Source organism: Amblyomma mixtum, chromosome 1 (genome assembly GCF_055824585.1).
Source record: "Amblyomma mixtum isolate Tamu chromosome 1, ASM5582458v1, whole genome shotgun sequence".
NCBI lineage: Eukaryota > Metazoa > Arthropoda > Arachnida > Ixodida > Ixodidae > Amblyomma > Amblyomma mixtum.
This window is the reverse complement of record NC_143012.1, coordinates 16470111-16496685: the sequence shown is the minus strand read 5'-3', so window position 1 is coordinate 16496685 and position 26575 is coordinate 16470111. Positions and strand designations below refer to the sequence as shown.

Genomic DNA, 26575 nt, shown 5'->3' with positions numbered 1-26575 from the left:
TTCTTTGATGTGGTACTTTCTGACATGTAAAAAAGCATTCGTTACGGAACAAGCTCAACGTTGTCGCGATTTAAGTACATCTGAACGCTTTTCGGGACGGCGATTATGCCCCAGACCTCAGCACGCAGAAGCAATTGTTCGTCTTCGAGCGCCGCGTTACCTCGGAGAATTTTCGAATGCGGGTGAAAAATTGGTCGGAAACAAAAGTGATGTAATCAAACAAATAATTGCAAGCCTTTAGGGCTAGATTCACTGCTTTCTTTTTTCATACGTACAGCGAACTTAGACTTAACATGATGCGTCACAAATGACTGGTCAGACCAGGGTGTCGGCGGAGTTTTGGCGCTAAGCGAATCATGCAGACTTCTTGCCGACGTTAATCTGGTCTCGCTGTTTTCATTCTTAGATTCAAACGCGTGTCATCCTTCGCCGCAGCACTCATGGTAATAAATTTTGCACGCCCATTAAAAGCTCCTCCGGTTAACGCATGTGCCGCCGCGCAAGCGGTCGCGTGCGAAGGGCGCAATGAAAAATATCGTCGGCGTACGTCGACTATCAGACGCTAACCTCAGTTTCGCGCTTTCGACAAAAACCTGGAACCGCGTCTTAAAACGCCACCCATTGCACCACCCCGGATGGTTGTCAAAATTTGATCGTATTTAATTTGCTGCGAATCATTATACACCTTGCCGGCACCTAACTTGTGAGATGGCGTCGTTACGCGCCGCCTCCTAAGCCGTTGTCCACTGATACACCTCTATTTCTTTTCGAACGTTTTATTCGTTGGCTTGACACTGCCTTGCCCTGTCAGAATCATTCGCTCACTTCACTCTTTGCTTAGCTCAGTGAAAATCACGTGAGAAATAGCCCCCATCTAGTCGTTGCTTGCCCTCTACTCATGGTTCCACAACATTGTAGGTTTCCCGCGTTCACTAGAAACGTTCTGCGGTTATTACGTTCAACGCTGTAGCACGCATCTCCTGTCAGATTACATACCTCCTTTCATCCCGTCTGCTACGCAAGGAATCTCCAGTAAACACCACAGACACACTCTGTTCAGGACATAATTCAGTTCAAAAATCGAGCAGCCCATTGCGGTGAGCCGCTACAGCATGCGTGCTGTGTGCGGTTTCTTCAGTATCATCGGCAAGGCACACTACTCAACCAGTGCGTACATGTGCGTTTTCTCATTCTCTCTATTCGCATTGCTGCGGGCAACACTGGTGTCAAGTGTAGTAAGCAGTGTACAGTAGCAGCAGCAGCATGACTGGAACACGGGGGTGCGGGCTCTGTGGTGCATTGGGCAGGCGCATGCGGTGAGTCACGTGACTGCTACGAGGTGCTACCGAGCGATATGCAGGTATATAGATAGAGAGAGAGGTAGAGAGATGTCGTCCTTCTCACCAAAGGGTAAGGAGTTAAACGGCAAATGAACGTCGCTCATGTACGTACCTAGAAGGCAAGCAGAGAAGAAGACAGACAAACGGAGATACGGTTAGCACAGTGAGACCGCGCGAGAGACAAGCCCTACTTGCTAGAAACATAAAAGAACAATACGCCTCGCTTTGGGCTTGGAAGAAGAGAAAAAAAAAGCGACCTATCGGCTTTAGTTCCTCCACAATCGCGAAGTAAAAATTAGAGCGCACACTTAGGCTCCGCCTTAAGGTTAATACGCGAAAGCGTTAATGAGTCAATGTCCATATATGCGGAATTGGTCATTCCCTACTTAACCTTCATAGATCACGGCGAGTCCTTATATCAATACCAGCGCTGTGGCGCAGCGGTTAACCGACGCGCCACTGCACTGACAGGTGGCTGTTCGCATGATAACAGTCGGTACGGATTGTGCAACCGATGTTGTTCTTCCCGAGCAACCTCTCGCGACCAATCATTAATTTAACTCCCACCTGCCTACCACTGGCTACAGCTGGCACTATACTCCTCCACGATCTGCGCGTTAACTTCGTGAAGGCAGTCGCCGCCGTACCGCGGCCTGCGCTCCGCCTTAAGTGTATGACGCGATAGCTCATGGGTTAATGCCGATTTATGCAAAATTGGTCTCTCTACTTCACATTGCTGAGTCCCTTGGATTACTCATACCGCTCCTGGCGCAGTGGTGCAGCGGTTAAGGGATGCGCCACTGCCCTGCGATGGCAGGCGCTGCCGCCGGTCGGGCTTGTGCGACCCAGGTTGCTCTTCCCGAGCAACCTTTTGCAATCAGTCACTAACTTAACAGCCACCTGCCACGGTGGTCAGTTTGTTCACTATCCGGTGGGCAGGTTGTGATGACGCTACAAGGTCACGTGACCTAGGTTGCCCACTTAGGTTGCTTCTTCGGTTCTACGCCACGCTATTTTTCCCTCACAACGCCGAAAACGCTGACGCCGGATCTTCTAGGTAACGGGGCCTTTAACGATATCGCGTTAAAACTGGAACCCACATAACTATACACAAGATGGCTAAATTAGTTAAACGGCTTTTATGGTCAAGTTTGGCAGGTGGCTGAATCGTCTTCCTGTAAGTTGACCGCGTCGAAAACTTCAACGCCTTAGTGGCATCACTTTTTATCATCGTCTCCAACATCAGCCCGTCTGTGCCCGAAGCAGGATAAAGGACTCTCCCACACCTCTCCAATTAACTCTGTCCTGTGCCAGCTGCGGCCACCACATCCCCGCAAACTTATTAATCTCATCCGTCCACAAAACTTTCTGCCGCCCCCTGTTACGCTTCCCTTGCTTAGAATCCAGTCCGTTGCCCTTAACAATCGACTTTTTTGCCGCGTACTTATTGACACTGTCGTCGCGTTTTTCACTGAGGATCCACAGCCTACATCTTCAGTTCTTTAAATGTTGCCTTTCAACAAGAAGCATCGCTTGTCAGAAGCATTGGATTCTTTACATCCATTATTGGAGCTGGTCGGTTAGTGGCAACGCTAGTAGACTGCCTGTTTGGATCCGAGAGGTCGCCATGTTTTCAGCAAGTGGCGCAAAGTTTTGTCTTATTACCTTGGCTGACTAGTGGACAGAAGTACTTTCGCTGTGTTCTGCGGCGAAAACATGGTCGCACCTAGCTCTACTCATAGGCTTTTCGAGATTTTAAGATTCGATGATACTTCCTGCCAGTTTAGTTTCCATGCGTACAGTTTGTGAATTGGATACACTTTCATTCTTCGTGAAACCTCTCTGTGAGAAAGCCACTATTTTTTGTAATATCGCTGTCAATCTTTTTTTTTCTTCATTTAATCTATGAGTTGCACACTTAGGTCTCAATTGTTCATTATCAAAAAATTGTAGACGATTACCATTGTGTGACGCGAGATTCAGCGACAGCTGTTAAGGTTTTTCATATTTACGATATGTTGAAGTAAAGAATATGAGACCTACTTCTTATCTGTATAGTGCTTGATCCCTGTTTTCAGCTTTCCTCGCATAGTTTTCGGCTAGCTGTTGTCCTCTCCAGACCGCTACTCTAGGCGCGCGGCGCCATGGATGAACTCCTCGAGCGGCGCATTTTTAGCAGCTGCCGCAGGTGGACCGCGCCACATTCCCCCGTACTCGCCATGCCCTCCCTCCTCTGTCTACGATAGACACCTTTGGAAAGGTCCCCGAGGCAACCCGCTTCCGGATAAGCATTCCTACGCTCTCGCCGTGCCTTCCTCCTTCCAGAGTAACTACCCTCAGGGTGGTTGCCGTAGCAACCACACTCCGCATGCACACTAAGCTCTCGCCGTACCTTCCTTCTTCGAATGTATCCACCTTCCAGTTCAGCTTTCCTGTGCTCTCGCCGTACCCTCGTCCTCCTACGGTAACCATTCTCCGGTTGACGATTCCTCCGCTCTCGCCACGTCCTCCCCCATCCACGGTGACACACTTCCGGACGGTTCCCATGGGAGCCACCCGCTAGTTAAGTCATCCTACGCTGTCGCGTTACACATCTCATTCAATGTAACTCTCCTCCTCCTCCTTCCAGGGCAACCACTCCGGCTGGTTGCCGTGGAAACCACCACCGGCTACGCCTTCTTACGTTCTCGCCATACCCTCCTTCCTCGGTCACTACCTTCCGGAAGGCTGCCTTGGTAACCACCTTCCGGTTACTCTTCCTATTCTCTCGTCATACCCTGCTCCTTCTACAGGAATCCTCTTTCCAGAGTAACTGACCTCCGGTTGGTTCCCGTGTAAGGCACCCTCCGGTTGCGCATTCCTGCGCCCTCGCGACAAACTCCCCTTTCCACGGAAACCATCCTCCGGTTGTAACCACCTAATGGTTACGCATTCCTCCACACACGTCATGCCCTCCTCCTTCCACGGCAACCTCCTTCCGACTGGTTCCCATGGAAATGCATCTACCTGTTACGCCTACGACTACAACATACTGCCACTACTACGACGACAACGACTACGCGAAACACAGTAACGGGAGTTCAACAGCTGTCGCTGTAAAAGAAAAAAATAAGGAAAATAGGGGCAACTTGAAAATTATAACCTACAGCCTTTTCTAAACACATGGAAGTAAGCGCGACATTTGTCGTCTGCGTTTGCTTTGCCCTGCGGATTGTGGCTTACGGCTTATGGCTCATTACATGGCTTACTCCTGCGTGGACATAACGAACGTGCCTGAGATGTCCGTAGGGCGCGTTTCACACTCGTCTAATGAACCACAGATGAAGCTTCCTTTTTAGTGCTACTTATCACTAAATAGATATCGTAATAATTATCATTACACGGCGCACTCGTATTATTGTTATGCGACTACTGCAATCGAATGACGGCAAGGTAAGAGCTTGATTGTCACCTTTGCCAGAAGTAACTAGGCAGCATGGTTTGCTTCTCACTCGTAAACTAGAGCCCTTACGGCTTCCCTAACGGTGTGAAGTTCTTGAAGGTGAGGACAGCGGTTCTCCTTACCGTAAAGAGATTTAAAGCTTGAAGGGTGCCATCAGTGCTCCACTACGCACTCTAAACAGAAAAGAGTATAAAAGGAAGTGAACTGTCTGACACACTCTCATTATAAAAGAAAGTAAACTCTCTAACACACTCTCTGTTAAAAATAAAACAGAGTGCGCCAGAGTAGAGTTTACTCCCTTTATACTCTCATAAAGACGTATTCGTGTTTAGAATATAGGACTGAGAAGAAAACCACACAGTCATGGTTACTTCTGATTTTGAAGGCAGGCTTACGGTGACGAAGCAAGGACAAGACAGGGCTTTGTTTTCTCGGGCTAAGCCTCTATCCAACCAGCCCAAACTTGGGCTTTGTTCGCGTTACTTCTGTCAAAGATGGTACACTCCAAACAGAAAGGAGTGAAAGGGGAGTGAAGTTGTCCTCTACACCCTTTCACAAAGGGGAGCGCGCTGGAGTATCGTTTACTCCTTTTTTACTCCCATATAGGCGCATTTATGTTTAGAGTAGGGGTGTGCGAATATTCGAAATTTTCGAATACAATTCGAATATTATACTATTATTATTCGAATTCGATTCGAAATCCAAGTATTCGTGTTGTTTCGAATATTCGATCCCGAGCGAATATTCGGATTTGACCGTTATTCTATTGCGAGCACCGGTGTTCATAGACATTGCAACATGGCGGCACCCAGAGCCATGCGTAGCGTTTGGCCATGATGGGTAGCTGACTGTGCTATTGAGCTTCCTTGTGGCTTTGCCTGCGAAGCTGGTATAGTCTGAGCTGCGCACGAAGTACCTCGCAATACCTGCCACTTCAGTGTCAAGTGAGAGGGCATTTTCTGTGGCTGGAGAAGTCGTTTCAGCTCGAAGGGAATGACTTCGGCCTCTGACCATGTGGAGCAGTCGGTTTTCCTTCACGACAACTTTTAATGTTCATCCCAGCGACGTGCTTTTCTGCTTATGGCAAGCTAGCCTTAATCAATGCTGTGTACTAGTCATTTTCTGCGGTATTTCCACTCCTCTAAGAAATATATTCTCGATTTTGATACATTTTGTGCAGCCACACACACCTTTTGTGTTCATTTGCTCATTTATAGTTGAACTGCGATGATCTTGGATGCTGAAATAAATGTTTCGTAGTGATTAAATGCGTCTGTCCTTGATTATTCGATATTCGATTCGATATTCGGAACTAAGTATTCGTATTCTATTCGTATTCGAAAAATTTTATATTCGCACACCCCTAGTTTAGAGTGTAAACTTGAATGCGACAGCGCGACGGACAACGACGACGCTTCCCGTTTCGTGGCATTTTGACGTGCGCGCTAATTAGAGTCCAGGGTCCACGGTGTGGACAACAGTTATTTGAGCCGTTTTGTCAAACAATGCGATGTATTTTTCTTCCGCAGTTTTACTGCGTTGTAACTGAAGCGTTTTACTGCACTCTGCAATGCCTGTTATCTTATTTTTTTAAAAAAAGGACTCTTACCCCGTCAATGAGGGGACAAACCAAAAGACATTCGCGGCGATGCTACATGGATATGATTAGGAGGTCAGAAAGAAGGTTGACGTCAAAAAACGGGCGTATATTTTCGTTGTGGAGTCTTAAGGTAAAGGGCGCAGCAGCAATGCACTCAGTCAAGATCAGACCGTATCACAACTACGTTACACGGAGCAAAAGCGACTTGTCATAGCATGCTGAACGTTTAGGAAGCACAGTCAAGCAGTGGAATATGCCTGCTGACAAAAATTTTAACAATTATAAAAAGTCCAGCGTTGCCTCGAGATATAAGTGCCGCCGTGTTTTCTTACAAGTTGAAATAAAGAAATGTCAGAAATGTCATCTTAGACGACAACCCCGACTGGTTTTGCAGACTTTTAGTTACCTTCGAAAAACATTGTTTCAAAATACTAAGGACTCATCGCTAGTAATTATTATGTGTTCGTTATGAAATCACTGCCCGCATTACATTTAAATGCGCGCAAAAGAATTTCAAGTCCAGTTTGTCTCCTACCACCGCTGACAACGACAAGTTCCAAAACATATGACACATGAGTGCCGTATTTTCATCGCAGCTCTGATTCCTTCCTTCGTCGTCAAATGCTGAGCACAACCCGACACCTCTTGGATGAGAGAATGGCTGGCGTTCGCACGCGGATAGTTGTACTAATTGTTCTAAGCATTACTACCCCAGCAATACCGACTGCAACTTTTCATTCACCAGTGGATCTCTTGTGCAACATGTAGACCCTATGAAAATCTTCATAATTTACAAAGAAACGCCGTTTTTCGCTCCATCTATCTCTCATATTTGAATAGGTTTAGGCGCAAAAAACAGACGAGACACATAGGAAGGTAACAGGACGAAGCGCCAACTTCCAACTGATTTTATTGCATGCATGAAACGTACTTATAAAGCTTGTCGTCACATGCGCAGGAGGGTCACCTAGAGATCAAGAACGACATAATAAGGCGCGCTCCAGGAAGTTCTTTTCACAGTTAAACAATACAACTGATGTGTCGCTTACGCACATGTCGCCTTTCTTTTTGATAAAAAACGCTTTTATCAATTCCCTAGCAGTAGTGTCATTGCTTTTGCCCAGAATGCGCACATCAGTGAAGCATGGCTCACAATTGCGGGACGGGCACTTACTAATGTGTTTAGTTAGATGTGTGTGCCTTCCTTTTTCTGCTCTACATTTCTCTCTTATTCAAACCTATTCAAATATGAACCAAAACCAACTAGTCCAGCAGCAAGTGCTCTTACACCTATCTCTCAGTGGCAAAAGCGATCGAAATATGGGAAATTTTCTGTAGTGTTGGTTGGCACCGAAGCGGTTGCCTATTCGTTTAAGCCTCCGCCTATAAGGCGGGAGGCATGGGATTCAATCCCCAGTGCCGTCGGGTACCCACCGGTGATGCAATGGATACACGCTTTCTCGTGGTGCTCCATTCTAAATACGAATACGTCTATACGGGAGTAAAATGGGAATAAGCTCTCCTCTATCGCACTCCCCTTCATAAAAAGGACTGCGCTAGAGGACAACTTGCTTCCTTTTTACTTTTTTCTGTTCAGAGTGTCAGCTTGCCCAGGGTCAAATGCTTGGGGCGTGGGTCTTTGACCAACCTAGTGAAAAAAAAAAATTTTGTGTCACTATGCTCTTTGGCCAAAGTAGGCCTTGCGCCATAAAAAAATCGTCATCATCATCATAGTTCAATGTTGCGTGCTTTTCGACAAAACAAGCAAGGCAGCCTCATCTGGCCTTCACCTGCGTTCACGGCGGAAGTGCATGTACTCAAGCGACGTTCGTATCGTGCGTAGAGGCACCGACTCGGTATAATATCAGGAAGCGGATCACAAGGCTTACCACATCTGGCCCTTTCCACAAGTATTTCGTTTGCAATTATAGAAACAACAATTAAATATCTATATGAAGGGACGTGGCAACAACAGCACAGCTCTGACGTAGCTGATAAGGAAAGCGCCCACTTTTTACGTTCGCTACATCTCTCGTTTCGTCTACTCAAAGATGACAAATTCTGTCGAGCCGTAAACCAACGATCGCGAGGTGTCATCGGCGTCCCACACACTCAAACTGTCTTGCGCAACACTCGTCTCTCCCTAACGTAGAAAGCTCTCGCCACGGTTATATATTAATCTACGGTAGCTACGTAGCTATACAAAAGACGCCACGCATACATAAGCGCCAGAGAGACTGATTTAACAAAAAAAAGTGAAATACAGATAAATATGCATCAAGTCTCCGAACGAAATCGCAGGCGCTCATTCGGAAATAAATGGACTGCTGATGAGCGCAACCCTTCAAAGCACACTCCCTCTTTCCTTCTGCAATCCCCCCCCCCCCCCCCCCCCCACCACGCTCCTCTGCCTTGCCCTGCGCTGAAGGAAGCCCTTTACTCCCCATCATCCCATCAACTTTACACCTATTTTTCCTATTTTATTTATTTCTTCTAGCGTCGTTTAACGCTCCCTTTTTGCTCAACCTCCCAACCCCGACAAAACTGACGACTGCGCGCCGATCGAGAAACACTGGAGATAAAAAAAAATAAAAGAAAAGCTTTGGGCAGGGGGCAACGAGTCTTCTTTTCCACAGCACGCACTCCACCACAGCGACGTAGATCGCGTCGGTGTCAACGAGATGGCGCGCACGCGGGCATTTAGGGAACAGGGAAGGAAAAAGGGGAAGAGGTATCCCCCGGTATCAAGGAAAGACAAATAAACAGTGCAGTAAACCGGAAGATATGAGGGAGACACAGAGCGAACGGAGTGAACGAGACGGAGAGGAAGAAGAGAGAGAGAAAGAGGTTCGCTAGAGGAAAAGTTTTTCTTCGGCGCCTATTCTAATTCCCTTTTCAAAGCGGCGAAAAGACGCACCATATTTCTTAACCGGTCACCCTCTTCTCCTCACCTCATTCGCACCCCTCCTGAACCCTCTTACCCTACTCGTGCTCTCAGCAGACCCCCTCCTTCTTTGACCCTTTCGCTTCAACCGTACTCTGATATTCTCACGTACACATACGCATACAAAAATAAAATAAAAAAGTGAGAGAGGAGTAAATGAGCGTGAAAAAGCAATGAGCTTTCTTTTTTCTTCTTTCTCTCTTCATTCCTTTTTCTTGTTTTCTTTCCATCGTTTCCGGAGTTGAGCCTCTCGTCGAAGTCCGTTCATTGTTCGCGCTGCGAACGTGTAGGAGATGGATCGTCCTAATTGCGCCCACCGCTCTGTCGGCCTGAGGGAGCGACGCGTTCACGGAGAGCTGAGAACGGATTCAGGTGGCAGCGCCGTTTGAGATACTCACCCCGTTCTACGAAATGACAATACGCCAGTGCGATTCTGTTGAGCCCCGCCGGCAACACCAGCCATTGATAAAGTAAAAAAAAGTTGTAACAGAAATAAACAGCGGTGAATAAAATTCGTCTATGAAGCGTTGTTCTCCACAGGAAGCGAGAGTGCTCTTAGTTCTCTTAGAGGCCGGATTGCAGTAGAGCATATACCGGAAAGAGAATTTTATGAGTAAGAGAATCGCAGGTTGGGTCTCGACCGCGAACAAAAGGTTCGTACACCTTTTGTTCTGTCCGCTCTCATCAAGTCCTACCACTTGATCAAGGAAAGCTGGCAATATTTTCTTCGTGAGAAGACACTTGGCCGGAGTATTTAACGTCAATTAATCGAACTAAGAAAAAAAAGGTGGACTGACGCAGACAGTTGAGCTTTTAGCTGAACCGCATTAGCTTTGCAACTGCAGCACAGAAAAGGGCAAAGCATTAATCAGGACAGGAATAGCTTGAATACCAAAAAAATAAACTGACAACGTGCCTCTGTATTGAAAGGACTACCAGCGAAGATTATTGTCGGTATAGCCTACAGCCTCAACGACATTTTCCTCAGATAGCACAGACAGGATGAGCCGTAAAAGAAGTGCTATTTTTTTTTATGACCGATCTAGAAGTAAAATACGCGGCGGCCGATTTTCGATGGAGGCAAAATTCTACAGGCCCGTGTACTGTGCGATATCAGTGCACGTTAAAGAACCCCAGGTGGTCGAAATTTCCGGAGCCCACCACTATGGCGTCCCTCATAGCCTGAGTCGCTTTGGGACGTTGCACCCCAATAAACCAAACCAATAAATCAGAAGTAAAACATGAACCACCATGCGTTTCCACTTTTCGCTGATGCATGCACTCACAATACTGCTTTAAAGGAACACTGAAGACTATGCTATCCAATTTTCTTTGTTAGTAAAATCAGATAGTTCCGCCTTTTATAGCTTTGTTGCCGCTTGTCGGACAGCGAAAGGTGCACTTATTGCTAAGAGATTTGGATTCGAAGAATAAAACCTTTTTCCCGCCGCCGCGATTCAAATTCAGGACTCTCTGAAGGCGAAATAGGAGAACAGCGACGTGGAGCGGCGGAAACATAACCGAGGACTCCGCGATTGCTGGTGCCGAGCGCTGCGCTCCCGCCGAAATGAAAGCTTCCGCCGGCCGGACGTTAAGGGCCTCTATCAGTCGTCGTCGCTTCGTTTATGTTTGCACCAACGTTACGATGGATCCCTTTCCCGATTATGACCACGAAGTTCTCGCAAAGAAGTGTAGCCTGCATTCAGCGACCTGAACCCCACACAGCGTGCGGTGGGATTGAGGGCTGAGGCGGCGGGTCTGGCAAGAAAGTCCTAGCGCCGAGGAGAAGGCAGCGTCGCTGTCACCACCGATTCACAGTCACGACTGATGTGTAGCGACTGGTACGTGCGCGCATATTTAAATTCCGCAATAATAGTCCTCGTAGGGCTGGTTATGCAGTCCAGCGTCTTGGTACGTTGCCGAAGCGAACACGCCGAGCGGTGCGTTTGCTAACGTGGAGGCGCGTTGAACATTGGCTATACACAGCTATTTTTCCTTGTCGCAGTTGCGTGCTGTTGCTCGAACTTCGTCCAAGGAGCACTTAGGCACTTGAAGGTGCTCTGCTGCTCCGTTGCGCCGCCGCCTGTTGCGCCGCCAATTGCAGGCTTTCTTTTACTTCCAACATTCAGGTTGTCCTTTTTCCGTCTCCCTTGTGTGAAAAAAGTGCACTGGGTGTTTGAAAAACAAAACTTACACACTAAAATATCAATCAACCACGTAACCTTCATGCACCTATGTCAGCCTCAGAGATCTGTGTCTTTTCTCCTATTTCCTCATCACGCTTGTACTTGCGAGATTGGCCAGCGGCGTCAATACCTGTATTTTAGTTCTCGCTCTTTTCCACCTTACAAGAACTTTGTTTTCAGCAAGAGCAAGAGTCGCGTTTTTGTGTTTAGGAACCGGTATTCTAACGATACAAGACAACTTCAATTTCTCCTCAGTGTCCCTTTAAGAATAGGCGTGCATCTCTAACATAGAGATAAGAGTAAAATTGCAAATTGGACAGCATAAACATCTTCGACATAGAGTTCCAGCAATTAATGTATGTCTCTCAATTAACCAATCAGTCAACCAGTCAATCAATCAATCAATCAAAAAATTACTGGGGTCGCTAATCACAATATGTGTTCGTAAAGTGATAGCATACCAATCCTACCTTTGCTGGAAGTGTCGTCACTTCCGGTCTGGTGACATCACCTCTCTACAATCAATGGGAAAATTTCATGACCGACTACGCATTCTGGTTCCGTGATGCTTCTAATAATATCGCATTAATAAACCAATTAATTCATCAATCAATCAACATTCAAAGCGGCGAAATCTATGCGTCGCATGGTTTTTAATTGCTGCCATCGTGCTAACGCTATTACCGTCTCCTCGCAACCTTACTATGCCTCCTTCCCGAACATGGCATTTCGTGTGTCTATTATTATCTGCCCAGTGTCCACGCAGTACACGGTCAAGCTCTCGACAACTCTCGAGAGTTTCACAGCCCGGGGCTAAATGTCCAACTCCAGCCGCGTTCAGAGAAATCACTCCAAAGCGGCGGCCCCCTCACTCTCTCAATTTCGAGCGACAGAAACGGAGGCAGAGAGTGAACAACCAAGGCGAAAGCCGGGAGCGGAGATCAAGAATCAAGGATCGCCGTCAACGCTTTCGGCTCGCAATTCGCACGACACGGCCTGCGTGTTGATCTTTTACTCAGCCCGGGGACTCAGCTCCTGCCACCCTGCTCCAAAACCTTTCCAGCGCTCCCAGCGCCCCCTACTCCCGACATCCTGGCTGTCTTTCTTACGAACAGTGCGTATAAATACTCCTTTACTCCAGCTCTCCGTCGCTTCAGCAATCGGCGCTCGAATATAAATGTACGCACGCAAGCACACACGCACAGGGTTGCAGTGTAGGGTGTCGTTTATACACCGCCAGGCGGCGCAGGAGCGCTGGAGCGGCGGCTGTTAATCCGGTTAGCCGCGGCGCCGGCTCTCGCTTTCCGGTCGAGGGCGCTGCGAACGTTTCTTCGTTGCCGCCTCCGTTACCTTCTCTCCGTTTGTGGAATCCTTTCTCTCTGCCTGCGCGACTGATGCCACCCGCCCCGCTAGACGGAGGCTAGCACGCCCCTAGCGCCACTGGTTCAGCCCGTCGAACGGCGACGACGGTCCTGATTCCTTACACACAGCCTTCGGGGAGTTCGTTAGCGCCGGCGGCCGCGCGCCGATTGAGAAGGCGCTGTACATTTCGCGCCTTTTTCGGGGCACAAAGGGAGGAGGTCGTGCCGGCTAGAGCCACGGCTGGAGTTAGTTCTCTTTGCTAGCTTTTCTTCTTTTTTGTTGGGAAAAAAGGACGAAGTGAGTACACCAGGCTTGGGCCTCAAGCAGTTTCACGCTTGTTTTTCGTCCTCCTGACTGACTTGTAGTTTGATGTGACATATTTAGAGAGTAAGCTCAGGGAAATTCCACGAAGCTTATCGAATTGACGTATGGAAAGATTCGCTCAAAAACATGTTCGTCGTCAGGTACAAAAGTAGACATTGCAATGTTTATAGATTTCATTCGTATACAACGGTCTTAGAGCGTAAGGGTGCTGCGAAGACGGATAAGAGGTTGAGCAGTCGCTCGTTGAAGAAAACTGGAGAAGTTAACCTGGTAATTCACCAGGACGGCTGTAAGGGTGAAGTGACGTACACGCTGAAAAAGCCACGTGCGCGCCCACAAACGGAACGCAGCACATTCGTCAAGTTGACGACGATAGCTCGGTGCATCTGACAGCACGAAATCGGTGTACACAAACCGTTGTTCTTGTGTATTTACTGCCAGTGAACAAGTGATGTTATCTGTAACCGAATCCCCCACCTTCGGCTCGAAAGCAAGGAGAACGAGTCATATATTGCGGTGTTGAGAAAAGTAGGGACACTGGAAGACGTCATTGCAAAAACCGCTATAGCCCTAAGTTGATATGCATGAGTGGCCGATACTCGTAAATTACAGGCGCAAAAGCAACTTGCAGTCCTGTTTTGAGGTGCTTGGAAAGCTTTCTTGTTCTCTAGCTTGTAACAAGCTCATACTTATAGAGCCCTTTAGCATCCGCTAGACTAAGTAACAAATCCATGCTTGCATCCTTTTGTCAGCGACACTTTCAAGCAGTCACGAAAATGCTGCTCCACCCAACATGCTATAGAGTTACAGCGGCATTTCATTGCTGAGCAAATAAAGCTTGTATCAAACTGTTGTCTAACATCGTAATTTCTCTGTCCTCAGTGGTCATGGGAACGACGGCAAAGTGTTGTTTTAAAAGTCTACAGTCGTTTAGATCGTACTTCATCATTACCTAATGCGTTCATTGCTGCCGATATTTTTTAAGGCTGCCGAAGAGGGAGACTCTCGAGATATTCTAAGCACGGCAAAACAGCTCTGGCGGTCTCAAAGCAGCTTTCTGAACTGCTATATCTAGGTGTCGTCGATAACAAAGAACGAAAAAAGAAAAAAAGAAATAAAAAATACAAGACACATAAGAAGCCCGTTACTCGTGCGTAGGCCCAACGCTTTACAAGCAAAAACTTCCGCCAGCCCTATGCCGTAGTGCAACGCTATCCAACCAGCTCCATCCGAACTCTCCGCTACGCCAGCACGAGACCCTGTTACAGTGTTCGCTGGAAAGAGATAAACTAGAGACAAGGAAGTGGAATTCAGGGAACCCCGAAGAAGAGGTATAGGAATGCCATCTTCCTGGTCCTTGCTTTCAACGGAGAGAGCAACCTCTGCCTGAGCAGGGAATGCTGTGAGAACTTGCACACCTGAGAGAGGTGAGTCGATGTCAGACCTTGCTGTCAGCGGCGTCGAATGAAGAGGGGAGGACATACAAGAGTGAATAGGGACGGTATAATGAAAGAAGCAAGAAAAAGCAAAACGCAGCAAATATGCATGTACCGCTGCCACCGAAAGACTAAGGTAACGTAGCGCTGTCTGAGTGCGACCCCCGCACACCACAACCCCCGGAGTCCTAACGCTCCCCCACGCCCCTTCCTCTTCTTTCTGAACCTCCCACATTGCGAATGGAGAGAGCAGAGACACGAAAAACACCTCAACTCTCACCCCCCGCCACGCACTGATCTGAGTCTCGCTGCGATACATGACGAAAAGAAACGCATACAACTAAATCCAGCATCCAGTACGGTTGGTGTCTGAGTCTACGAGGAAGGTGTCTCGGCATAACAGCAACGCGGAGGGAAACGTGCTCCGCGTCAGCAAAGCTTCTTTCAAGCGAGATGTCAATGCGAGTGTATCTGAGGCTAGGTAGCGCCACATTTCGTAGCTACTTGCAAATATGACAAATGCGCCTGAACCGTGAAAGCACGAGTGCGCGAACATAACATTGAGGTGCGAAGTCTGCGACAGTAGTAACGCCCGTGACAACTTTTAAAAAACTGCCTGCTAAAATTTGTTTGACGAAGAGTATACACTAGTGTAGAGGGAATAGAAGTTTAAGCAGATGCCTATCGACAAGGCACCTTTCCCGCATCCCACCTCTGTCACGGCATTCTCTGCAGATCAACACCTCGATTAGGAAGATGGGCATAACGGCGCATTAGATTAGTAAAGAAAAGGTGGGATTTCAGACCAATGGGCGTTATTCTGACATGGAGGACTGTGCCGAGGACGACGGAGGAATTCTACGGTGAATGACGATAAGGGGCAGAGCGAAAGTTCCAGTGTAAGTTTCCACATGACTAACTCACACCTACACAGTTCCACGCCCCCAACCTACCACTGGAAAGGAAATTAGTTCATACCTGTACATGTTTCAATATTTTCATATTTTGCTTTTTTTTTAGCGGTGAAGAGGGCAAACATGTTCTAGGGTGAGAAAACTTTATTACACGCGACATATATTACGTACATCCGTTATCAATAAAGGGTCAAGTCGTTGCGACGCAATGACTGACAACAGACATCTACCGGGAAACATTACTGAGCATTCGATTGGTCATCGGCACATCACCATCACACAATAATCTATTAGTGGGCTCAGATGTCACACGAAGACAAGCGGATCGGGCCGTCGTGTCGGAATACCTGCATCGACCGTGCGCCAGGTTTTTCGACTCAGGTTTCTTTCAGCTCAGGCTGGAAAGTTCCCGCGCACTACTGAGCGTTTCATTGCCCTAAATTAGATTGGTTTGGTTTGGTTTATGGGGTTTAACGTCCCAAAGCTACTAAGGCTATGAGAGACGCCGTAGTGAAGGGCTCCGGAAATTTCGACCACTTGGGGTTCTTTAACGTGCACTGACATCGCACAGTACACGGGCCTCTAGAATTTCTCCTCCAAAGAAATTCAACCGCCGCGGCCGGTATCGAACCCGCGTCTTTCGGGTCAGCAGCCGAGCACCATAACCACTGAGCCACCGCGGCGGCTAAATTAGACTGAGTGAAAGATTAAAAAGCTGTAACTGCGTCACACTGGTAGCTTTAATAGGTAATACAAACTGCACAGTCTATCAGTTCAAATCACTCGGACTTGAAACTTCGCTCAAGTCTTACATCGATTAGTCAGTAAGACTCAGGTGATTGAAAGCTTGCAGAAGGAAAAACAGAAAACATTAACCTTCGTCCCTTAAACACATTTTTCTTGCTGCACCTGATATCTGCCGCTGATCAACACTACTTCAGAAGCAAGCTCATTTTAAGTTCCTTACTGGCAAGCTATAAGTTACCGCCTATAAGCTAAGTTTTGATCAAATGCCGGCTTACCTTAAGGCCATCGATAATCATCGAGAAAGAATTCATGTGTATAAAAACTTAAACTGGATCCAGGTTTACACCTGGCTAGTATTCTTAGCGCTTTGTTTCGTTTCTCAGCCCAAGAAAGAGCGGTGGGGCCGTGTATCCAAGTAAAACGGAGTGACGGCAATCACTGCCTCGGGCCATGCCGCAGACGGGGATCTACTTGGAAAACTCCTATCTCTAGCACGCACCTCACCGCTAATCCAGTACGCGAGACACGTACCTCGAAATCTCTGTTTGCTCTGAAAGCGAACCTCCCATTCCCCGAGGCGGGAACAGAAATAAAGTAAGCTGTGCAAAATGAGCTTTTTTCCCAGTTCGAACAGTACTGCGCACACTCTTGAGTATTTTTAAAGTGTATTTACTGGAGTTCGCTCAGCACGCAGTTTTCCGCGGTTGCTTAGAAATTTTCCTGGAAGATGGGGCACCGATGATGAAATAGATTAGTTTTCAGAGCCAGGCGCACAAGGAGGCCTACTGCTTGAAAATATTATTACCAATGATAGCAATCGCGAGGCAGCATTTAAGTCAGCTGTGTTCTCGAGAGCTAGAAGATCCCGCACGCATCACGTGCGGAGGCATTATTTGATGTTACACGAGCTCCACTAAGGACAAGATTGATGCTTACTCTTAAAGCTAAGCCACAACATCATCGTCATCAACATCTTAATAGTAATTGTTTATAGTTTATAGTGGGTTTATCGTCCCAAAGCGGCTCAGGCTACGACGGACGCCGTAGTGAAGGGCTCCGGATATTTCGACCACCTGGGGTTCTTTAACGTGCACCGACATCGCGCAGTACACGGGCCTCTAGAATTTAGCCTTCATCGAATCATCACATACCACCGTAAGCACGCACATGAAAGTTGCAAGCAGTTAGGGGGAGGGGGGGGGGGGGGGGGCGGAATGCTCTTTCGTATATAGCCTGATGACAGTGTCCCAGGTATATTCATAAGAGGCCGTCAGCTCGATTCCTGCTAGGCATCCGTTGTCTTTTCTGCTATTTTTGTACTTTGTATACATGTAATATAAAGAAGCTGCTGCCCTTTTTGAACTAGAGAACGTTACGTTGTTTACTGCGTTCTTGATATTATTGGTTCTAAGAGGATTCTGGTGTGGGCTAGTTGGTTCATGCTTAATAAACAGATTCACAAACAGCGCTACGGAACAAGGACAGAAGGAACACGAAAAACACAGGACGGGCGCTGACTACCAACTCTTTATTGCGTGAAAAACCAGCACAGATTTATACTATTTCCTGGACCACGTGATGCACTGTCAGCCACGGGACACAGCGAAGGAACGCTTCACACGTTTGGGGAGTCATCACACAGCTCGACAGAACTCATAAAACGTGCATGCACTATCAAAAAATATAGCAATACCAAGCTAATGATAAAGGGACTAACAGATACAAAGATGTGCATGGACCAGCTACAGCCAATGACAACTGCAGCTCAGATAGGCAAGAAAATGAGTACTTCAAAGCAAAGCGGAATCTTTGGGCTACGTAAAAAACATTCAAGAGAGCGAGAAGGCGTAAAAGCATGAGAAAAGCATGAGCAAAATGGCGATGAAAAAAGTAAAAGTTGCTAGGCAATAGGCACAGTCAGCAGGCTAAAAGCGAAAACAAGAAACCGACACCAACAATTAACACGGTAAAAGTAACAATCGTTAAAAAGGGAAACTGAAAGAAAGAACAACAACATGAACCACCACCGGCCAAGCAATGAAGACGGTAAAACAACTAAAAGTCTTTAAAAGACAGAGGAGCAAAGTTCCGCATAAGGTCAACAAACAAAACAACGCAAAATAAAACACTATAAGGAGAGATGCAGGAAAAACCGTTTGTCAGGATGTCTAGCAGTTAAAACGCAAGAATCGCGTCCGTTCAAGAAAGGACCTTTCTTTCTCCTGTAAACAGACAGATGAGCTGCTGATGCACTCGTCCCCAGCCTTTTCAATCAAAAAACCTTCAATAATCTCCCTTTCTATTCTACTCCTTGCGGTCGCCAGAAACTTGGTGTCTGAAAACATAGGTCGACAATCGTGACGGGGTTGGTTACAGTGTAGTGCCATGTGGCTCCCAGACTTGTTTTTTACGTTCAGGAAGTGTTCGCTTGCTCTGTCATTGAAGCAGCGTCCGGTCTGGCCGATGTATACTTTTCCACAAGTGAGGGGAATCTGGTAGACAACCAATGTCGATCCGCAGTTGTCTACCAGATTCCCCTCACTTGTGGAAAAGTATACATCGGCCAGACCGGACGCTGCTTCAATGACAGAGCAAGCGAACACTTCCTGAACGTAAAAAACAAGTCTGGGAGCCACATGGCACTACACTGTAACCAACCCCGTCACGATTGTCGACCTATGTTTTCAGACACCAAGTTTCTGGCGACCGCAAGGAGTAGAATAGAAAGGGAGATTATTGAAGGTTTTTTGATTGAAAAGGCTGGGGACGAGTGCATCAGCAGCTCATCTGTCTGTTTACAGGAGAAAGAAAGGTCCTTTCTTGAACGGACGCGATTCTTGCGTTTTAACTGCTAGACATCCTGACAAACGGTTTTTCCTGCATCTCTCCTTATAGTGTTTTATTTTGCGTTGTTTTGTTTGTTGACCTTATGCGGAACTTTGCTCCTCTGTCTTTTAAAGACTTTTAGTTGTTTTACCGTCTTCATTGCTTGGCCGGTGGTGGTTCATGTTGTTGTTCTTTCTTTCAGTTTCCCTTTTTAACGATTGTTACTTTTACCGTGTTAATTGTTGGTGTCGGTTTCTTGTTTTCGCTTTTAGCCTGCTGACTGTGCCTATTGCCTAGCAACTTTTACTTTTTTCATCGCCATTTTGCTCATGCTTTTCTCATGCTTTTACGCCTTCTCGCTCTCTTGAATGTTTTTTACGTAGCCCAAAGATTCCGCTTTGCTTTGAAGTACTCATTTTCTTGCCTATCTGAGCTGCAGTTGTCATTGGCTGTAGCTGGTCCATGCACATCTTTGTATCTGTTAGTCCCTTTATCATTAGCTTGGTATTGCTATATTTTTTGATAGTGCATGCACGTTTTATGAGTTCTGTCGAGCTGTGTGATGACTCCCCAAACGTGTGAAGCGTTCCTTCGCTGTGTCCCGTGGCTGACAGTGCATCACGTGGTCCAGGAAATAGTATAAATCTGTGCTGGTTTTTCACGCAATAAAGAGTTGGTAGTCAGCGCCCGTCCTGTGTTTTTCGTGTTCCTTCTGTCCTTGTTCCGTAGCGCTGTTTGTGAATCTGTTTATTATGATATTATTGAACAGGGTGAGCTCACGGGCTAGTTGGTTATTCATAATAAATTTTTTTGGCGTACATCGGCCAAACAGGCCGATGTATTAATGAAAGATTAATGGAACATCGTAGGGATCTATCTGGTTCATCACTCAGGAACTTGCCAGTGCACTGTAAGAATTGCAAACTTAACAAACTAGGTTCTAATGAACAATACACTACTATGTTCAAAAGAACAACCATTCTGAAGAAATGCCCCTACCAGCTGACTCGCGAAATAATAGAAGCAGCCAAGATTTGTAACCTCAAGAGTGAATGCGTTAGTACACCTTCTGTTTCTTTTTCAAACAAAGAGATAGCGTTCCTGTCTGGTTTTATGTGATTTTGACCTGGTTTTTTCCGGTAGTTCTTCCTTCGTTTTTACTTTTGCTTTTACCCTCCTTTTTGTACCTCTGTTTTATCTATTTTAGTCTTCGTGTTAGCACTTTTTACATCTCATTTGCCACCACTTTTTTAGCCGTGTTAGTTGTTGGCCCTCATGCACTTCAGATGTTTTTCGCCTCGGTCATCTTCATGCTTAGTTACCGCGATTTGTGCTTTTACCACTTTTAAAAACGATTTCTGCTCACTGTTCGTTACGCAGAAAAAAAGGGCAAGTGAAATAATTTCTTCTCGCTGCTTCTTGTAATTTTTCTTCTTTTTTGCGGTCTTGGTCACCCTTGTATTGTATGCTTAACTCTTGAATATTTTTTCTTGCTTGTGGCTTGACACGTGCAGTGATTTTAGGTTTTACCCTAGTGGGCGGTTCCTTGAGGGTATATATGTAGAGGTTGGCGCCTTTTCTCAAATAAAGTTGCAGTACAGCGCTCGTGTGTGTGTTTCCTCGTCTTGTGTCCTTGTGTAGCATGCGCTGTTGAAAAAATTATTTTGATATTATTGTTTTTAATGACATGCCTATCTTCTGGGTAAAAAAAAAATGTGTAAAATAAGGAAAATAAGGCATTGTTGCAGCCATCACTAAACAAATGTGTAAAATAAGACATTGTGGCAGCCTTCACTGAATTACTTGACGGAGCTGCTCCTGCCGTGTCCGAACCATTGTTTTGGAGTAGCTTCGACTGTCCATGGCTCATTCGGCCATCACCTGACTTTACCGGTGCTGCTGATGACGGCAGTAAAGACAGTCACTGAACGCAGCAGGCAGTCACGAGCATGAACTCCGTCCTCCCTGATGAACACATTCTATCGCCATTCGTATCATATAGTTCTCCCACGTGAGAGACAAGCAAGGAATGACCAGGAAAATAAAGTGCGGCAGCTGAACTGACTGCATGAGGGATCTTTCTTCACCAAAAAAAAAACAATAAAGATGTGGAGCGACATATATATACGTAACAGTCGCCGGAATGGAAACAGCACTTCAGAAAAAAAAAAGCCCTAACAAACCAAGATCGTCTTGTCGGGTTGGGGGCGCGCCACTGTAGAGTTGGCGGAAGTTGCCCAGATGACGCCGAAAATCACCGCGTTTGGACCAAGGGGCAGAACAGATGAAGCGGGGTCGGGGGTTAAGGTGAGCGAGCGTTCCGCCCCGGCCAGCGATTTGGAACTCCCTGCTGTCCTTTCCTTAGACACGCTCCCGCACACACAACGACAGGCTGGCCTTCATCGCACAAAATAGTTCCTTCTTGTTCTTTCGTTTTTCCGCCACTAGACGGAGCCACGCGACCCACCAAAACAACCCACCGCTGGACAGCCCGCTGGACTGCAATGATGGGTTTCTCCTCAACTAGATTGATCACACTCGCCTCTATATATAACAGCAAATTCTCCCTCCCTTCTTATCTGTGTTTCGTCGTCTGCTTTCATTCTTTCCTCCAACTACGTTTCATACAATCTTCCTCAAATCGCGGATGCGTTCCGAAAAGTAAATCCACCACTCCATTTCTGGTCTATTTCTCCTGACTGAAGCCAAGTAGACACCGACACCGTGAAAAGACCATCCTTAGACGATTCTCGGAGTCACTTGTTTTCATTTTTGAGGAGGAAAACTAGATGTCGCTCTTTGCAGAGAAGTGGCGCCCCCTGTGCACCACGACGGTACCAATTTTCTTTCGTGTTGAATAAGGGTGAGCCGGCATCTCCCTTTTTTTTCGGTCACGCCCCTGCTCTTCGCAGACTTGTAATGGGCGAAAAATGTACCGCGCGTGCCTCTGTTGACGCAGTGAACTGAGATGTCATCTGTCCGCTCTTCGAATGGGAGCAAATGTGGTTCAAGCAAAGTGAGCGATTTTCCGTTTTTTTTTTATTACTATCTTTTTTTTTTAGCCTTAAACCTACAGCAAAGCTTCGTCTGTAATGAAAAGTCCACAAAAAGCGTATGAAAAGTCCACAAACTGGCAATCATCGCTGCCATTTTTTTCCCTACGGTATTCGCCGAAAAATAGGACAGAAAACGAAACCTAAGCGAAAAGTTGGATAAAGCGCTTGAAAAGCCGAGCATTCTCTTTTATGGTAGAACATCTACATTAACGTTTAAAAACGACAGAACACGGAAGAGCAAAGAAGACATAGGCACTGTTTCTCTCAGGTGTTCTGCCACAAGTAAAACTTGACTGAGTGTTACCACCTGCACCTCAACAACTACTAACTTTCGGTCCAAAATCTTCACGGTTCACTTGAAGAACCTCTAACGAAATGAAATTTTCGGAGGTTCAACAGTGCGGTCGGCGCATTTTCAAAATACTCTAGGAGAAGGTCTAGCGCACCTAAATCTGGTCAAATTTTACTGACGTCTCCAGTAACCTCTCCATATTGAAAAGGAGGAAATGGTGCGGACAGATTTTTTACTGAAGCTCTGACTTCTTTTACAAAAAAAAAGGCAAATATCCTGAAAAATTACCCTTTTAAATGACGGTTTCATTCTATACTCCTAAAAATATAAGTAAACATTCTAATTTTCTCCAAAACATTTCCTCTTTTTCTTTCCTGGTTCCTGATGTACGATTTTCATCTCTGTAGTGCCGTAGTTTTCCTTTACGGGCCCCAGAGTTGCCTTGGAGCTGATAAGTGCTCAAGGGACTGATCATGAGCTCTCAGGTGGAGCTTTCGTCAGAACATGTAGACATAGTTAGGTGGTGTATCTGAGTAACATCCTTAAAGACAAAGTCTGGTCCATGCTCTACCTCATGCAATAACTGTACGGTGCTTGTGGAAGCCCAGGCAAACGATCTACGGACTGGGGCCTGAATTATCTAAGCTCACGACAAGTTAGTGCTGTTACCCGCATTACCAGAGAAAAGCGGCACAAAAATCAACCCCAGCTCTCGTCGGCGAATTCGTGGTCCTATTAAAGGCCCCGAACAGCTGACGTCAACTAGACTCCCACAGTGAGGCAGCATTTTTTGGAGAAATATTATAAAACCATGTAGTCCATATTGACGACACCACGGCTGATCGCCTTGAGTTTGACAACTTGCTTATAGAGGCCAACTCGTTTCGTATCGGTGGCTACACTACGCATGCGAATCGTTGTAAACCCCGTCAGACTTGGAGGAAATTTTCCGAATATGTTGCATCTCGACATTGAGACTGCTGCCTATACCGCAACAATTTCCGACAAAATTTTTTGCCAAGCGTCACCATACTGCCGCTTGGTGTCCCCAGGTGGTGTCCTCATGTGTAATTTTAGTCAGTGTTGTGTCTTATGCCACACAAGCGACAAAGGCTATAACGCGCCAAACGCATACTGGATACATAAATCTCAAGCTTGAAAACATTGCTAGGCGAAACAAAGAAATGGATATCAAAACTGTACCGCCTGACCATTCCCTAAAGAGCCCAGCGAAAAATGTCCTCTCTGTGCTTCGCTTGCGTCGAAATCCTTTTCTGGTTTCTCTCTCTCATATCTCTCTCACACATCTCTCTCTCTATCTCTCCCTTGCACGCTTCCCAGGAGCCTCCCCTTTCTCCGGTCACGTGTTTAGTCGGAGAGATATGGACGCGGATGATAAGCGCGACGAACGTCCTTACGCCGACCCGCCGCTCCTTGCAACTGGGCGCTGCTTCGAGAGCTGTGCCTGCGGTAACTCGATTACCGTGACTCCTAGCCCCTGGGCGCGCCGCCGCCTAGTTCGCGTCCACGCCGATCTTGTAACGTGATTATAACGCGGATCTCGGCCGGCGCCCCGAGGCATCTGTCGCGAGATAAAATATATATATAGCATAGTAATAAAACAATCACCACTGCGCGTTCCCCCTTTACTCAGAGTTCCAAGATTAGGGGACAGTACGTCCGTTTCTGGAACCGGACGACATGTGAAGAGTCGGCAACTCTGTCCTCACTGAGTGTGTTCACCATGGCGAAAACTACGCCGAGGGTGCCAGATACCCGGGGGCCAATTTCAAGCAGCTGTTCGCCTAACCGAGTCACTGAGTCCGGCACCTCCTTCTGTGTACTGTTTTTTTTATAACTACCTGTGAATAAAATGAATCTCTTCTTCTCTTCCTGACTGGCCGACACCTTTATCATCCTGTCTTCGGCTATCGTGATTGGCTTGTACGTAGGCGATAACAGCCAATCACAAACAGTCATCGAGTCAGACCAACCATTTGTGTGTCCGGTCCCTGGTTAGTAACGACAAACTGTTACTTTCATAGGACTTCACGGGTTTAAGAGCCCAACTGCTGAATACTATCACGAGTCTGCATATTGGTGCGTGTTCGTGCCGCTTGTGCCGTTCGATCTCAAGAGGCGGATTGATGAGCAACACCTGAATTGTGGGCGTGCAGGAGGGGGCTACAAGGAAAGTCCTGTTTGCACAAAGTATTTCTCGAACTGTATTCGAAAATGGATGCTTTTAGTATAGCGCGTACCGCTACCGCTTACCGGAAGCCGCTACTGCGCGTGCTCAACTTTGCGCGTCGGGGCCAATCACCGCGTGCGTAGTGGCTGGTCACAGCACGCGGTAGTGGTACGCGCTATACTGAAAGTATCTAATGTACCTCCAATGCTGTTTTATCGCAGAAAATTTCACGCTTGGAAGTGAGGTGGGTAATAGTTCCCGTTCCCCACGGCCCTCCCTCCTAGCTTTTTATATCTGGCTCCGGTACTAAAAGCTCATAGCTCGAAACTTGATTCACGGCTCCTTCTAAAAATTGTTCGGTGCAACCTTCTGAAAAATGGGATTTTTTTTTTTTTTTTTGCAGGTATGAAAGTAGGCTTCGCTAGCATGTATGTGGTGTCTGGGAAGTAACCTGTTCCTACTGACAGCTTTTACTTTTATTTCAGTCATCAAACGGCAAATTAGCCACGTTTTCTCTGTTTATGCCCTGTTATTCTTTATCATGCCTTACTCTCATGGTGGCAAAATTGATGCGTGTGCACGTTGTAAAATGGCACCAAACCACAAGCCGTCTTATTTTTGTTTCAACGTCCATTCTTCCAAAATTACTTAGAATCAACATTTAAGGCAACCATTAAGGGCTATGGATGACTTGCGAATGCACAAATGAATTTTTACTTTTGTGCGCGTGAATTCCCAATTTAAAACAGGTTCTGCTTCTCCTATACTTCCGTGTTTATGTGGCGGAGCACGCTTTACAGGGTAGTGAATGCAATCACAGGCAGTTGCGTTGCCCTGCATGTTTTGAAGGCAGCCCGGCCGTCCTGTAACTACTGCAGACTAGTAACTGTACAGTCAAGCTAGCTTAAAGAAACAGATAAATTTCATGCAGACAATACTAAAGCAAAATTTTCAGAAGTACGCAGTGCAAGCCTAATTGTGCTCGACAAACCGAGCATATCACTAAATCCCTGCACGAACAGGGAATGGAAGGCTGCAGAAAGATATGGGATGAAGCAAAACGACAATACCCTACGAAAAAAAGTTGTAGTAAAATGGAAGGTTCCAAATGCAGAGCGACTTACCAGTTAATAGTTTAGTTTCTTTTTTTAACTTTTTGTTCAGGAGTTCGTTCCATAGTGCTCCTGACACAATTACTCTAGATCGCACAGGTTTTTATTGCACCTTATTAATTCAAGAATGTTAAGAACAACTTGATATGTCAGCTGAAAACAAGCATTATGCTATTATTAAATGCCTTGACATCATGCGATGAACTATCTTTAATCAGGCGTAGCTGCTTACAGGTACGACGAGATAAATGCAGACAGCTCGCACGGCATTCGTATTCAGATGCTTGCAGAAGAAAGCGAGAACGGCTACTGCACACAGTTTCACTTTCTTTATCTTCTACATCCCCGTTTCGTTAGGCCGTTCGGGCGCACAATAAACTACGCCCCAACCTCCCAAAAGCACAGACAGCTTAACTGAGAACATAAAAGTGCACGCTGGTCAAGTTCACCGGACCACAGCGGTTCCCAGACGTGAAAGGTGTAACGATTAAGCATCCGCCAAAGGCAGCGCGCCAAAGGAGAATACACCGTTACCGAGAAAATCCTGTTCAAATAAGTGAAAGCACTGGTGCTGGATACAATCTGGGAGAATGGAAAGTAAGGACAACAGTTTTTTCACTGTCGAAAGGAAGGAAGGAAGGAAGGAAGGAAGGAAGGAAGGAAGGAAGGAAGGAAGGAAGGAAGGAAGGAAGGAAGGAAGGAAGGAAGGAAGGAAGGAAGGAAGGAAGGAAGGAAGGAAGGAAGGAAGGAAGGAAGGAAGAAATAAAGGAAGAAAGAAAGGAAGAAAGAAAGAAAGAAAGAAA

At 46.5% G+C, this 26575-nt stretch overlaps 1 protein-coding gene across 3 annotated transcripts in view; it reads right to left on the bottom strand.

Annotated features, from left to right (window-relative positions):
* Positions 1-26575, bottom strand: part of LOC149365570 (uncharacterized) — a 163682-nt gene that overhangs the window by 75397 nt on the left and 61710 nt on the right. Inside the window, exon 3 of one of the 3 annotated variants that reach the window (XM_089544296.1) lies at positions 1405-1452. The exons of the other annotated variants lie outside the window; for them this stretch is intronic. Coding sequence (XP_089400422.1) covers positions 1405-1452 — 48 coding nt within the window. The remainder of the gene's footprint in view (positions 1-1404; positions 1453-26575) is intronic. 3 annotated transcript variants of the gene reach the window in all.